Genomic DNA, 13,876 nt, shown 5'->3' on the forward strand with positions numbered 1-13,876 from the left:
TAGTGGTCCAGTGGTCAGGATTCGGCATTTTCACTGCTGTGGCCCAGGTTTAATTCCCGGTCAGGGAACTAAGATTTCACATGCTTCAGGCAACTAAGCCCACACTGCAACTACTGAGCCCACATACCCCAACTAAAGAGAAGCCCATGTACCACAATGAAAGGTCCCATGTGCTGCAACTAAAATCTGACATAACCAAATAAATGAATAGTTAAAAAAAAAAAAAAAAAGACAACAATGGGATGCGGAGTCAGCAGAAAATTAGAGTCAAGAAGTCTGGGCAAGAAAGGAATACAGAATAGTAATTAGAAGAATTCAAGATAACTGATTTTCTCCTTTATTATTTTTTCACTTATTGTAACAAAGGAGCTGGCAAGCAAAAGTCATTCTTAAGACTAAATCTAACCTGACATAAGGAATCATGTGAAATTACATAGTACTAGATGAGAGTCAAAGGATGAGTGTTACAACAAAATACATTGTCTTATTTCACTGAAGCCAGTACAATATGTATTTTTGAATAACCGTAACAGCTGAAATGCAGTAGGGAAAATGATCTAGGTTTTAGACTTGGCAACCTTTTCCTATAAAGGGGCAGAGAATATATTTTTTTTTAGTTTTCAAAGTCATATAGTCTCTAATACAATTATTCACCTTTATCACTGCAGCATTAAAGCAGCCAGAGACAATGCATGAGTGAACAGGCCTAACTGTGTTTCAATAAAACGTTATTGAAACTGATGAGTTGATTTGGTCCATAAGCCTTAATTCTGCTGATCCCTGTTCTACAGATTGAGAACAGTACAAAGGAAATGAGAATGGAATAAGGAAGCAGAAGAGAAGCCAAAGAACTAAAATACAGTTGAGTTAGGGTATTAAATTAAAAAAAAAATGAATAAAGGGACTGTAAGAAGAGAAGAGGAAAAAAGAGATGAGAAAGGGATGCTGGAAAACCACGTAAAAATCAAGTAGCAATAATATGCCTATTCCAAGGTAGACAGACACAAAGGCAGCTGAATGCTCTAAAAATAGATGCAAAATGAGAAGAGGAAAATGAGAGCATCCCAGGATCTGTCTGCACTGGAATTCACATAAAACACACACTAATTCTCCAGTGATAATTTGATGGTCTCTTCTAGTTATGCTTGTGCAAAAGGAACAGACTGCAAGATCAAAGTTGTTCTTCCTTTTGCCCATAAGTCAAACTGGTATATATACAACATTAAAGAGATCAGATGAAACTTATTCACTATACCCTAAAGATATCAATTACTGCTAGGCCTATTATTCATTTGAATATGTGTATGAAAGACAACTTTCAAACCTTATTAAAATCAATGTAGTTAGCATTAAAAATTTAAAAGCCACACGCATCTTACTAATTTTAAGTTTCCCGCAAAATAAAGCCAAAGATTTAAAAAGGATAAGAATTTTCGAACAATATAATAATCTGCATATTTATACTGCCTGAGGTTTTTTTTCCCCCCCACTTTCGATTTTGTTTGTGGAGAAATTCTTTAAGGTAAATTCAGATTAATTCTGATTCAACTCAGCTAAATAATAAATTAGACACATAATTTATGTCACTATAGGACAATGTTTAAGAATATGATTGGGGTTAGACAGCACTTGAGTCTGTGTCCTCATTTCATCAAGTTAATTCCCATGTCTCATTTTCCTTACCTACAACATGTGGATAATCATCATATCCACTTCAGAAAGAAGTTATGATGATTAAATGAAAAAACATACATAAAATACTTAGCATAGAGTCCAATACATAGAATTGGCACTTGAATTTTAGTTATATATTGCCAATTTAAGATTTTGACAGTACTATTTATTACAAGATAAAAACTCACAAAGGAAATAAATTTCCCTCTTCTTTTAGGAGGGAAATGTAATACTAGTTTTGTTCTTATCACTCATTCATTTCTATTATTTCTAAAAAAAAAAACCACCAAAAACCCTCAACCATCTACCCATTTAAAATGCAGAAAAGTGGTATCAAACTGATACCAACTGGGACTTTTCAAGATACTGTACAATTCTGAGACACCGTGAGGCAAGGAAAGAGTATAAATCCTCAAGGTCTCCAGAACACAGCCATTCCAAGGATCTTATCACATGAAATTAACGGCTCACATGCTTGACTACACCTCAGAATCAAACATTCAGAGCCTCACCCAGGCTAAATATCATGAAATCAGAATCCCCAAAAGTGAAAACTAGGTATTTTTTTAAACCCATGGGTGACTAGAATGTGAAACTAGCACTCAGAATCACTGGTTACATCCTACCCTCCTTTACTCAAGGAGATTAGAAATCTTAGTATGTGTTTAACACAAATAATGTTAATCTAAAAGCAGTACTAAATGACTTAATTTTCATAATTAATAAATCATCATTTAACTTATATGCAGAGTATATCATGTGAAATGCCAGGCTGGATGAATCACAAGCTAGAAAAAGATTGCCAGGAGAAATATCAACAACCTCAGATACACAGATGATACCACTTTAATGGCAGAAAAGTGAAGAGGAAACTAAAGAACCTCTTGAAGAAAGTGAAAGAGGAGAGCGAAAAAGTTGGCCTAAAACCCAGCATTCAAAAACTAAGATAATGGCATCCAGTCCTATCACTTCATGGCAAATAGATGGGGAAAATGTGGCAACAATGTCAGATTTCATTTTCTTGGGCTCCAAGATCAATGTGGATGGATGGTGACTGCAGCCACAAAAAGACGCTTGCTCCTTCGAAGAATAGCTGTGACAAAACTAGACAGTGTATTAAAAAGCAGAGACATCACTTTGCCAATAAAGGTCTGTATAGTGAATGCTGTGGTTTTTCCAGTAGTCATGTACGGAGGTGAGAGTTAGACCATGAAGAAGGCTGAGCACCAAAGAATTGATGCTTTTGAACTATGGTGTTGGAAAAGACTCTTGAGAGTCCCTTGGACTGCAAGGAGATCAAATCAGTCAATCCTAAAGGAAATTAACCCTGAATATTCATTGGAAGGACTGATGCTGAAGCTGAAGCTCCAATACTTTGGCCACCTGATCAAAGAGTTGACTCACTGGAAAAGACCCTGATATTGGCAAATATTGAGGGCAAGAGGAGAAGGGGGCGACAGAGGATGACATGGTTGGATGTCATCAATGACTCAATGGATATGAGTTTGAGCAAACTCAGGGAGATAGTGAAAGACTATACTATAGCCTGGAGTACTACAGTCCATGGGGTCACAAAGAGTTGGACACGACTTAGCGACTGAACAATAAATCATCCCAATTAAAGTTTTCTCTATAGTAATAGAATCTCCAAAATAATACTTTTATAGATGCAACTTCTGCCAGGATAGTGTTAAGAATCAGGACTAAGAGAACTGAAATCCTAAACACATGACTTGATACTATTTTCAGAACACTATACACTGGACACAATTGTGTAATTCACTAAACTTCTACAGTCCTTAAATAAAATACCTGAAATTACTCCAGTACTCAATGTTCTCATCAAGTAAACTATTATGTACACAGTAAAATACATGCATCCCCTAATGAATGCACTGAACACTATCAAAGCTATTGCTCTGATTTGGATTTTCTTGGCTTTCTACAATGAACACAATTTACCTGAGAAATAAAGGCATAATAAAATAATAAACAAAATAATAAAAATTTAAACACTAACTTTTACAAGGATCAATGAATGGGACATAAGTGTCTTCAAGTAGTATTTATCCTTTCAAACTTAGGAAATGTCAATTCTCTTTAAGAATAATAAAGCATGTTATGAATGGCTTCGAGATAAATGGCCTGGTACCCAACAGATTAGGGAACATCTGTTGCTGTTGCGGCCAATACTTTTTTCCCAGAGTGCTAAGTGCTAAGCTCAACTAAAATTTTATTTTTCCTTTTGATTTATGATCCAAGTCAATTTTTAATTTTAAAACTGAAATATTTCAATAGTTTAAGTATAAATAATTTTGTGCTCCTAAGCATAAGTACGGAGAAGGCAATGGCAAGCCACTCCAGTACTCTTGCCTAGAAAGTCCCATGGATGGAGGAGCCTGGTAGGCTGAAGTCCGTGCGGTCGCTAGGGGTCAGACACGACTGAGTGACTTCACTTTCACTTTTCACTTTCACACATTGGAGAAGGAAATGGCAACCCACTCCAGTGTTCTTGCCTGGGGAATCCCAGGGACGGGGGAGCCTGGTGGGCTTCCGTCTATGGGGTCACACAGAGTTGGACATGACTGAAGTGACTTAGCAGCAGCAGGCATAAGTAAGATCAACTCCAAAGACAATCACTAAAAAAGACCTGCTGGTACTTCCCTGGTGGTCCAACGGTTAGGACTCTGCACTTCTAGTGTCGGACAACTAAGATCCCACATGGCGTTAACGGCCCAAAAAAACCAAAAAGACTTGTTTGCTTGTATGAGCCACTGAAGGACTCTTAAGAGTTGTGAATCAAAGACACAATATAAGAAGATACAAGATCAGAGCACAGTACTTTCAACAACAGTGCAAAAGTAGTTTCACAGCACCTAGAGCAGCTTGTTTCTGAAAAAGCAATCTATAAATAACTAAAGCTGAGAACCTTATTAAGAGGTCCAAGAGAAAGGCTTTAACTTTCTGGTGGCTTGTGATTTCCAAATAACAGTGTAGAAGTATCAGTTGAACAATGAAAACAGTTGGTATAGAAAGAATGATGAAAATAAAAAATTGTTATAAGCTGCAACAGATATGACTACAAAATTTGAATGCCACTGCCGCTCCCTCCCAAACAAAAAATCATTTAAGAATTTTAGAACCAGTTTCAAAATTGCCCAGGAGAGCCTTTCAATGTGTTATTGAACACTCAGCAATGCAGAGTATGCTTTCCAAATGAGTGACAGCAATTCCCACATTTTCTTCCTCAATAGACACCTGAAATAGACTAAATTTTAACATAACTACATCACCACTTTTATATTCTTAAAATAGTCCCATACTCTGAATATTTCTTCCAATATGTATGTTCTACTTCACATTTTCAACTCCATTTAGACAATCATTTTCAATCCATAGCTCTCTGCCTTTCTCCTTCATTCCCATGCTTTTGACTTCTTTCCAGATTAAAAAACTAAAGTGTTTATAGAACAAGCATAGTAAAACATATAAATATTACTTATAAACATTATAAAACTAAAAATATGTAAGCTAAACATTTAAGTCAAACAGGACAAGAAATTTTAGCTGAGTACTATTAGTAGCATTATTGACAGTAAAACTTCAGAAAATTCTTCACAAACTTGTCTTTAATAGAATACAAGCTTTCATTATTTATCCTACCCAAAGTACCAAGGAATATTCTTCTGAGGTTTTAAATATTTTCCAGGAAAAGTGCATTTAAATTCCCATTTGCCTTATTTCTTTTTAAAAATAAAAAGAGAAAAAGGAAAATTCTGCAATCAGTGTAGAATCTTTTCTTGAATAAATCTAATAAGCCATGAAGCATACTTAGGAAATCAAAACTCACCTCTTCTTGCATAACTGGAGTCCATATCTTTAAACTGCACCACAACAAAGTCTGAACACTTGAACAAGATACTCTCCATTATTTCTTCACGTTTCGGCCCCGAACTGGATTCTGTACTTTTCTCATGTGCAGCATCAAGTACCAGATCACACTAAGAAGGGAAAAAAAAAATTTAAAACATTTATAAAATAAAATCCAACAGGAATTCCTTTGCACATATTTCTTATATGCCTTTGGTAAAAAATTATCTCAAGAGATCCTTATAATCATACTGTTTTCTCAGTAATATGATCTATTATTCCAATATTCTAAAATCCTCTCATCTAAACGTTGGTCTTTGCTTCCATGGTTTGCCTTAAGCACAACAGTAGTAAAGAGGAAAACAATAAACCACTAGGATCCCTCTTTGAGTCCATAATGCTTGCAAAGGCCAAAATATTTTAATAAGCACAAAGAGCAAGAAGTTGTTCTGATTATACAAATCTGTCTGTAAAGTAATCAGTACTTGAAACCAAAGAGTAAAGTCATTCAAAGTGGTTTTAAGCAGTGCATTAAAGGTAATGTACTAAGCATGAAAATATGACAAACATACTGTCTCATAACTATAAATTGCTAAATCAGAAACTAATGGACACATGGAAACATACACACTAGTTGCTGATTCTTGGGGTTTTACATTATTTTTAAAAAAAGTAAAAATTACCTTAGGACTGTATGTTTTAAAAACTCCTTCATATATACCTCCGTTTTTCACTTGTACTTCACATTTGGATCCCTAAAAACACATAATTAATTTATCAAAGAAACAGTGTGCTATGCAGTCATGGAAACAATTCCTTTCACTTTTTATAGCTTCATTCAATGTATTAGGTAATCACTGACAGAATAAAAAATTTTAAAACATTAACAATACACTTAATTCTGAAAATTCTTCAGGAGGTCCTGCTCAGTCTGCAGTATAAGTTTAAATTGGGAAATTTAGTATTTTGACTCTAGCTTATTAAATAACAAAATAATGCACTAAAGACAATCAACTAGTAATATTATTTTGTACACAGCAGACTTTAACAAGATTGCTTTTACACAAAGACTTGAATCGAGTTTTGTTTTCTACATCATTCTGATTCAACATGATCTAAGAAATGTTACTTTTATCATTCGTTCACATTTAACTTCAAGAAATTATTTTATTCCACTCACAAGGCAGTTTCTCCCCAATACTCTGAAAACTTACAACAACTGATGTAAGAATATGAACCATCCTCATATTTGCATAGATTCCATCAAAAGAAATCTGTAACATTAAGAAAAAACATTATTGGCACTGATTATTTATCTTTGTATATATATTACAGTTAACACTTCTGCTACAAAATGTTTAGTTAGGTTTATATCTCATACTCATTAAAGGAAGATTTGGTTTACTACAATCTTTTCCTCCTTACAATGTATAAGTTTTCAACGGTGAAATCAACCATACCAATTAACAATGTTCTAACTATCTATGATATTAACAACAAAAAAAAGCAAAACTGAACTTCCATATATGAAGAAAGACAAAGTCACAGAACAGAAGACAGATCAATGACTTAAGAGTAGGGATCACTACAATGTGGCATGAGGGATTGCTGGAAATAACAGAACTGTTCTATTATCTTGACAGTGGTGGTGGTTACGCAAAGTATACATCAAAATTCAAAGAACTGTACAATAAATAGGGTTCAGTTCAGTTCAGTTGCTCAGTCGTGTCCGACTCTCTGTGACCCCATGAATCACAGCACGCCAGGCCTCCCTGTCCATCACCAACTCCCGGAGTTCACTCAAACTCATGTCCACAGAGTCGGTGATGCCATCCAGCCATCTCATTCTCTGTCGTCCCCTTCTCCTCCCGCCCCCAGCCTTTCCCAGCATCAGAGTCTTTTCCAGTGAGTCAACTCATCGCATGAGGTGGCCAAAGTACCTTATTAAATAAATAGGGGTGGAGGGGGAACCTCTGTAGAAGACCCTTGACTATCTTTTCTCTTAGTACATCTCAATCAATGATATTGCTCTAAGGTCTAATAAACCACATCACTTCTTATTACACACTACATAAGCACGTGTCCTGATTCTAAAGAAAATCTATCTACAAAAAAGGCAAAGTCTCAAAAATTAGTGACAGCTTCGCATTTATTTCTTGCATTTTATGGAACCTACATCTTCTGGCCTTTGTGCCTACTTTAATTTCACCGATAAAGTTTCGACATCTAAAACCATCTTCCAAAGGAGAAAAATGAAAGAAATAAAAGACAGCACATTATTTCAAAATCAAAACCCCGAAGTTTTGCCAACTGTGGTCCTAGCATTCCATTCATCTCATTAATTATTTATATTTGCCTTTAGTTATTTGTAAAACAAATGAGTTATTAAGTATGAAAAATCAAAATACTATTTACAGTAGTTCTGCATTTTACACATCATCATAAAACAGTTATAGCTAATAATCTTATGCCAAACAGTACTAATCTATAAAGGTTATCTGAGATACAAGGCAATTGGGGGGGGGCCTTGGCTTTTGATCTGTGGGATTTAGAAATCACATTTCTGTTACCAATTTTTCCAAACAAGTAACACTGAAGTTACTCACCGTGGATTGAGGCAGTCCTTTGCTACTGTTTCGGCCTCTGAAAAGATTAAATATTTATGAAAGTCAACAAGGTAAGCAAGCTAAAATATTTTTTCAAATTTAAAATACCTTATAATCCCATCCAAAAAAAATACTCCATCTGTGGGGAGGGATCATCTAATATGAAGTATAAGGGCTACCTAAGCATGATGCTTGCTATGTTTTCCAGACTCAGAGGCCTGCAACAGGTATGGGTCAGAGGAGGGAGGAAGGAGGAAACAATGTGACCATAATCAAAATCAAGCAAATAAAAGTAAAAATTAAAACAACCTACTTACAGAAATAACCAATACCAAAAACAATAATCCCCTTTCCAAAAGTTAACCACTCTATCATAAAAAACTACTCAGGAGCAAAATACAGATTATATTCCCAATTTAACTGACATACTTGACTAATAACATCAAGATACCTCCATTTTCCCCTCACCTCTAAAAATAGGTACTGTGTTTACAACTGCAGAAAAACATTTGAAAATAAGTTAAATCTTTCAAAGCATTTTCATTTTAAATACTAAGTGCTCCTCTTAGGATCTATATAGCAAACCAAACCACTCTCCGTGCCAAACCACTCCCTCTGAAACAATGCAGTACACCTATGTCAGCTGTCAAATAATTTCCAGTAATGTGGAGTCTGCTGCTGCTGCTGCTGAGTCACTTCAGTCGTGTCCGACTCTGTGTGACCCCACAGACAGAAGCCCACCAGGCTCCCCCGTCCCTGGGATTCTCCAGGCAAGAACACTGGAGTAGGTTGCCATTTCCTTCTCCAATGTGGAGTCTATTATCAAGTAAATTTATAGAACAAAATATACCGTAAGGCTTGCTCCAATGGAAAAAATTAGCCCCTCTATTAAATGACTAAAAAAAAAAACAACAATAAAGTAAAATGTTATAAGCTCCTAAATATTACTCTTGAGGAACAGTACTGGAATCTCATTCTAATAAATCACAACACTCAAAACCACAAACTTAAAAACATTCAAAGAGAAGCACAACTGAGGTGAAAAAGCCTAGCAGTATGAATGGTGCCAATTCCCAGAAAAGCAGGACTTACATTAGTACTGAGGTCAGCTGGTTTTGTCTCTAACTCTCATCTACCTTTTCTCATCTAGAAAATAATGTCTTTGACCAAATCACCCAAGATTACTTCCATTTTTATCATTTCTGTCTCTCACACAACACAGATAAAGTCCTAAAGTCTAAGGAATATGACCAATAATTCATTATTTATAAAACTTACTACAAACCAGACAGTATATAGTAAATACCACGTCAAATCTCTCACCCCTACTTTACAGGTGAGGAAATGGAAACAGTAGCTAAATGTATTGACCAAAGTCATCTAGTTCATGAGCAATAGAACAGATATTTAAACCAGGTGATCCAAAAGTATAGACTTTGCATTTCTAGGTTATGCTCCTTCTCTGAAATTGTATCACAAAAAATTAACTTGACAATAAAGCCTAGTCCAATCTCTGCATCTTTCAAAAGCCATCTAAATATATTATGTTTTTCTGTTTATTTGTAGTCGGCAGCCAAAGGCTATAAAATGTCTATTACCATTTTATCTTATCCCAGTGGTTGCTGAAATGTTACAGTTAAAAGATTTAAACAAATGACACTAATTAAGAGCCCTTAAATTTATGCAGTGTACCCACAAGGCTACTTAAAAGAGTTTAAAACATAAAATTCCGTGATAGAAATCACATTTTTTATTGAGTACAGTTATATTTTTGACTAATAAAGAGCAACTGTTTTAACAATCCAGTTTACTCAGTAGAACTGGCCAACCAGAAAATAATGAGACTCATAGTGGTATGCTGCTGCTGCTGCTGCTAAGTCACTTCAGTCGTGTCCGACTCTGTGTGACCCCATAGACGGAAGCCCATCAGGCTCCCCCGTCCCAGTGGTATAAAGTGGTATAAAAGTATAGAAACTACTGATTTCCACTGCTCTACTAGGTGGCTGGACAACCAAAGGGGATGTTAGAATACAACAGCTGCATTCTCTGAAACTGATAAAAAGCCCACACTCATTCTTGTTTTTTTCTTTTTGAATCCACTCCGATTATGGTTGACTTTTAGTTTTTTTTCCTTTGGTACTTCAGGATAAGCATTCTAATATTTCATATTAGTAAAAAAAAAAAAAAACAAATACTGAATCTCAAAAAAAAACCCAACCAAGATCATATTTTAGTTCTAAATATAAGTATAATGCAACAGATCAGATTTAGCAAATCAATAATATCCAGGATTTAAAACTTTCAACAGTCACTGAATATGAGGTTAAAATATGAACTAAAATATCAAATAAATATAAACAAATATACAAAATAATAATAAAGAGCTTATATTGATTCAAAATAATATAAGTAGGGAGGAAACAGGGTTATAAATGAAACAAGATTGGCATGAGTTGATAACTGCTGAAGCCAGGTGCAGTGGTATGCAGGGGTTCATTGTATCATTCTTTTTACTTTTCAAAATTTTAAGTTAAAAAAGTCTTCTGACATGACACAAAGGGAGTCTGGATTCAATCAAGTGTATCAGTTCAGTTCAGTTGCTCAGTCGTGTCCGACTCTTTGCGACCCCATGAATCACAGCACGCCAGGCCTCCCTGTCCATCACCAACTCCCGGAGTTCACTCAAACTCATGTCCATCGAGTTGGTAATGCCATCCAGCCATCTCATTTTCTGTTGTCCCCGTCTCCTCCCACCCCCAATTCTTCCTGGCATCAGAATCTTTTCCAGTGAGTCAACTCGATCTTCCAATTTACGGTGACCATTGGGTAGTAGAGTAGATTAACTTATACCACGAGGTTACAAGTCAGTTAAATCCAGAATTTGGATTAAATTTGACTCAACAGGTGACACTTTGGCATGTCAAGAAAAAACAATGTAGAGGAAAAATTATTACACATTTAAAGATACACAAAATGAAAAGCAAAATGTGTCTTCCCAATTTCAAAACTCTTCACAGAGATTTTCCTGGTGGTCCAGTGGTTAAGAATTCGCCTGCATGTAAAACAGCTAGTGGGAAGCTGCTCTACAACACAGGGAGCTCAGCTCAGGACTCTGTGACAACCTAGAGGGGTGGGGTGAGGGGTGTGGGAGGGAGGTTCAAGAAGGAGGGGATATATATATATACTTACAGTTGATTCACAGTGTTGTACAGCAGAAACAAACACAACATTGTAAAGCAATTATTTTAAAAAAATAAATAAGTATAAGCTTAAAAAAAGAGAGACTCTGTCTTGCAACACAGGGGATTGTGGGTTCGCTCCCTGGTCAGGAAACTAAGATCCTGCATGCTGTGGGACAAAGCTAGCCTGCACATCACAACTAGAGAGTCTGTGGGGCACAAGGGAAGATCCTACATGACACAACAAAGACCCTGTATGCCACAACTCAGCCCTGACCCAGCCATATAAATAATTTTCAAAACTTATCACATAACTAAAGAAATCAAAATACTATGGTACTGGTATTAAGGACAGCCATAAAAATCAATGGCATAGAATAGAGTCGAGAAATAAACCCTCATGTTTATGGGCAACTGATCTTTAACAAGGGGATCAAGATCATTCAAGGAAAATCTCTTTAACAAGTGATTCTGGAAAAACTAGATATTCACATGCAAAAAAAGATGAACCTTCACATTACACCTTATATAAAAATGAACTAAAAAACGGGCCAAAGACCTAAATTTAAGAGCTAAAACTATGAAACTCTCAGAAGAAAACAAAGGGAAAAATCTTCATGGCCTTGAAAAGTGAAAGTGAAGTTGCTCAGTCATGTCCGACTCTTTGTGACCCCCGCAGACTGTGGCCTACCAGGCTCCTCCGTCTATGGGATTCTCCAGGCAACAACACTGGAGTGGGTTGCCATTTCCTTCTCCAGGGGATCTTCCCAACCCAGGGATCGAACCCAGGTCTCCCACACTGGAGGCAGATGCTTTAACCTCTGAGCCACCAGGGAAGCTCCTTGAATTTGGCAATAATTTATTAACTGTGACATCAAAGGCATACAAGATAAAATATATATATATATATAGGATTTCATCAAAATTAAAAACTTTTGGGCAAAAAACAGTATCAGCGTAAAAAGACAATCCACAGAACAGTACAAAATACTTGCATATAAGTCATAAGGGGTTAACATCTAAACTACATAGAGAACTCCTATAATTCAACATCAAAAAACAAGTCTCCAAAGAAATTAATACGTTGGCCAATAAGCACATGAAAAGATGCTAAACCTCACCATTAATCAGGAAAATTCAAATCAAAACCACAATGAGCTACCTCTTCACTCCCACTACAATGACTATTATAAATAACCAACCAACCAAAAAAAAAAAAAACCAAGAAAATAACAAGTGCTGACAAAAATGAGGAGAAACTGAAACCCTTGTACATTGCTTGTGGGAATGCAAAATTGTGCAGCTACTGTGGAAAACAGTATGGCAGTTCAAGGTGGGAAAAAATCAAATGTCCACTGATGAATGGATAAACACAGTATGGTATCACCCATACAATGGAATATTATTCAAATGAAGTTATGATACATTCTATAACATGAATGAATCTTGAAGACACGAAAAATAAGACATACACAAAATGACAACTATTCCATGATTCCACTTACGTGAAGTACAAAGAATACTCAAATTCATAGATACAGAAAGGGTTATGGGAAAGTTGGAATTGGAAGCAAATGCTTAATACGTATAGGTACAAATACATTGAAAATAAAAAGAAAAGACATAGCATGCAAACAAGAAAGCAAGAGTGGCTATACTAATATTAGACAACATAGATGTTAAAAAAAAAGTTACTAAAAAGGGACATTTTATAATCATAAAAAGGTCAATCCAACAAGAAGAAGAGTCATTCCTCCAGGATTCTGTGCACCCTTTTCACATGAAGTCCTGGGCCACTGAAGATGAACTCTTAACAGAAAATATCCGTACAAACCTGATCCAGAGCCTTGCTCCTTCACCTAGAGAGTGTGTCTCATGTTTCATTCTCCTTGTCATACTAGCAACCTGACAATCAAATTCCAACTAATAAATGTGGAAGGAATGATGGAATTAGAGGGATACTATTTAGTAACCACCAGAGGAGTAACTGTTTCAGGCTGAAATCACCAATGGATGCTAGTTTAATACAGTATCAATAGAAACAGTATATTTACAATGTCACAAAGTAACTTATCACAAGATACTGATTAATGATAAAGTGAAAAATAACTATAGAAAAGGAACCCAGCATCATCAAGTGATTAAAGTTAACAGCATGAGCAATGAGACAAACATACATCATGCACCTCCTCTCAGGCAATGAGAATACATGTACCACTTCTGCAATATCTTTGACAAAAATGTATATAATCTGAATCAAATCATGAGGAAACCTAAGACAAACCCTAATGGAGGGACATTCCATAAAATAACCTGCAATACTCAAATTGTCAAATCATGAAAGACTAAGGAACTATACCAGATTAAAGGAGACCAACAAGGCATGACAACTGAATGTAACATATAATCCTGGATTAGTTCTTAGATCAGCTTTCTTTTGGAGTGCAGAGGGTGGGGGGAGCTGTAAAGAATAATACAAAACCAACTAGTAAAATCTGAATAAGGTCAACAGATAATGATTTGGCACAATACTAATTTCCTTATTTT

General features: G+C 35.8%; 1 protein-coding gene across 6 annotated transcripts in view; it reads right to left on the reverse strand.

The window, feature by feature from the left end:
* The window catches only part of ATXN2 (ataxin 2), a 98,585-nt gene that overhangs the window by 59,610 nt on the left and 25,099 nt on the right, over positions 1-13,876 (reverse strand). For all 6 annotated transcript variants that reach the window (XM_088828181.1, XM_055405097.2, XM_055405096.2 and 3 more), the window contains exons 2-5: positions 8,151-8,187; positions 6,759-6,818; positions 6,228-6,299; positions 5,525-5,675 (exon numbers count right to left, since the gene is read on the reverse strand). In XM_088828181.1, the coding sequence (XP_088684307.1) occupies positions 5,525-5,675; positions 6,228-6,299; positions 6,759-6,818; positions 8,151-8,187 (320 nt within the window). The remainder of the gene's footprint in view (positions 1-5,524; positions 5,676-6,227; positions 6,300-6,758; positions 6,819-8,150; positions 8,188-13,876) is intronic.

Source organism: Moschus berezovskii, chromosome 19 (genome assembly GCF_049115385.1).
Source record: "Moschus berezovskii isolate FMDL1 chromosome 19, NW_MosBer_1.0, whole genome shotgun sequence".
Lineage (NCBI taxonomy): Eukaryota > Metazoa > Chordata > Mammalia > Artiodactyla > Moschidae > Moschus > Moschus berezovskii.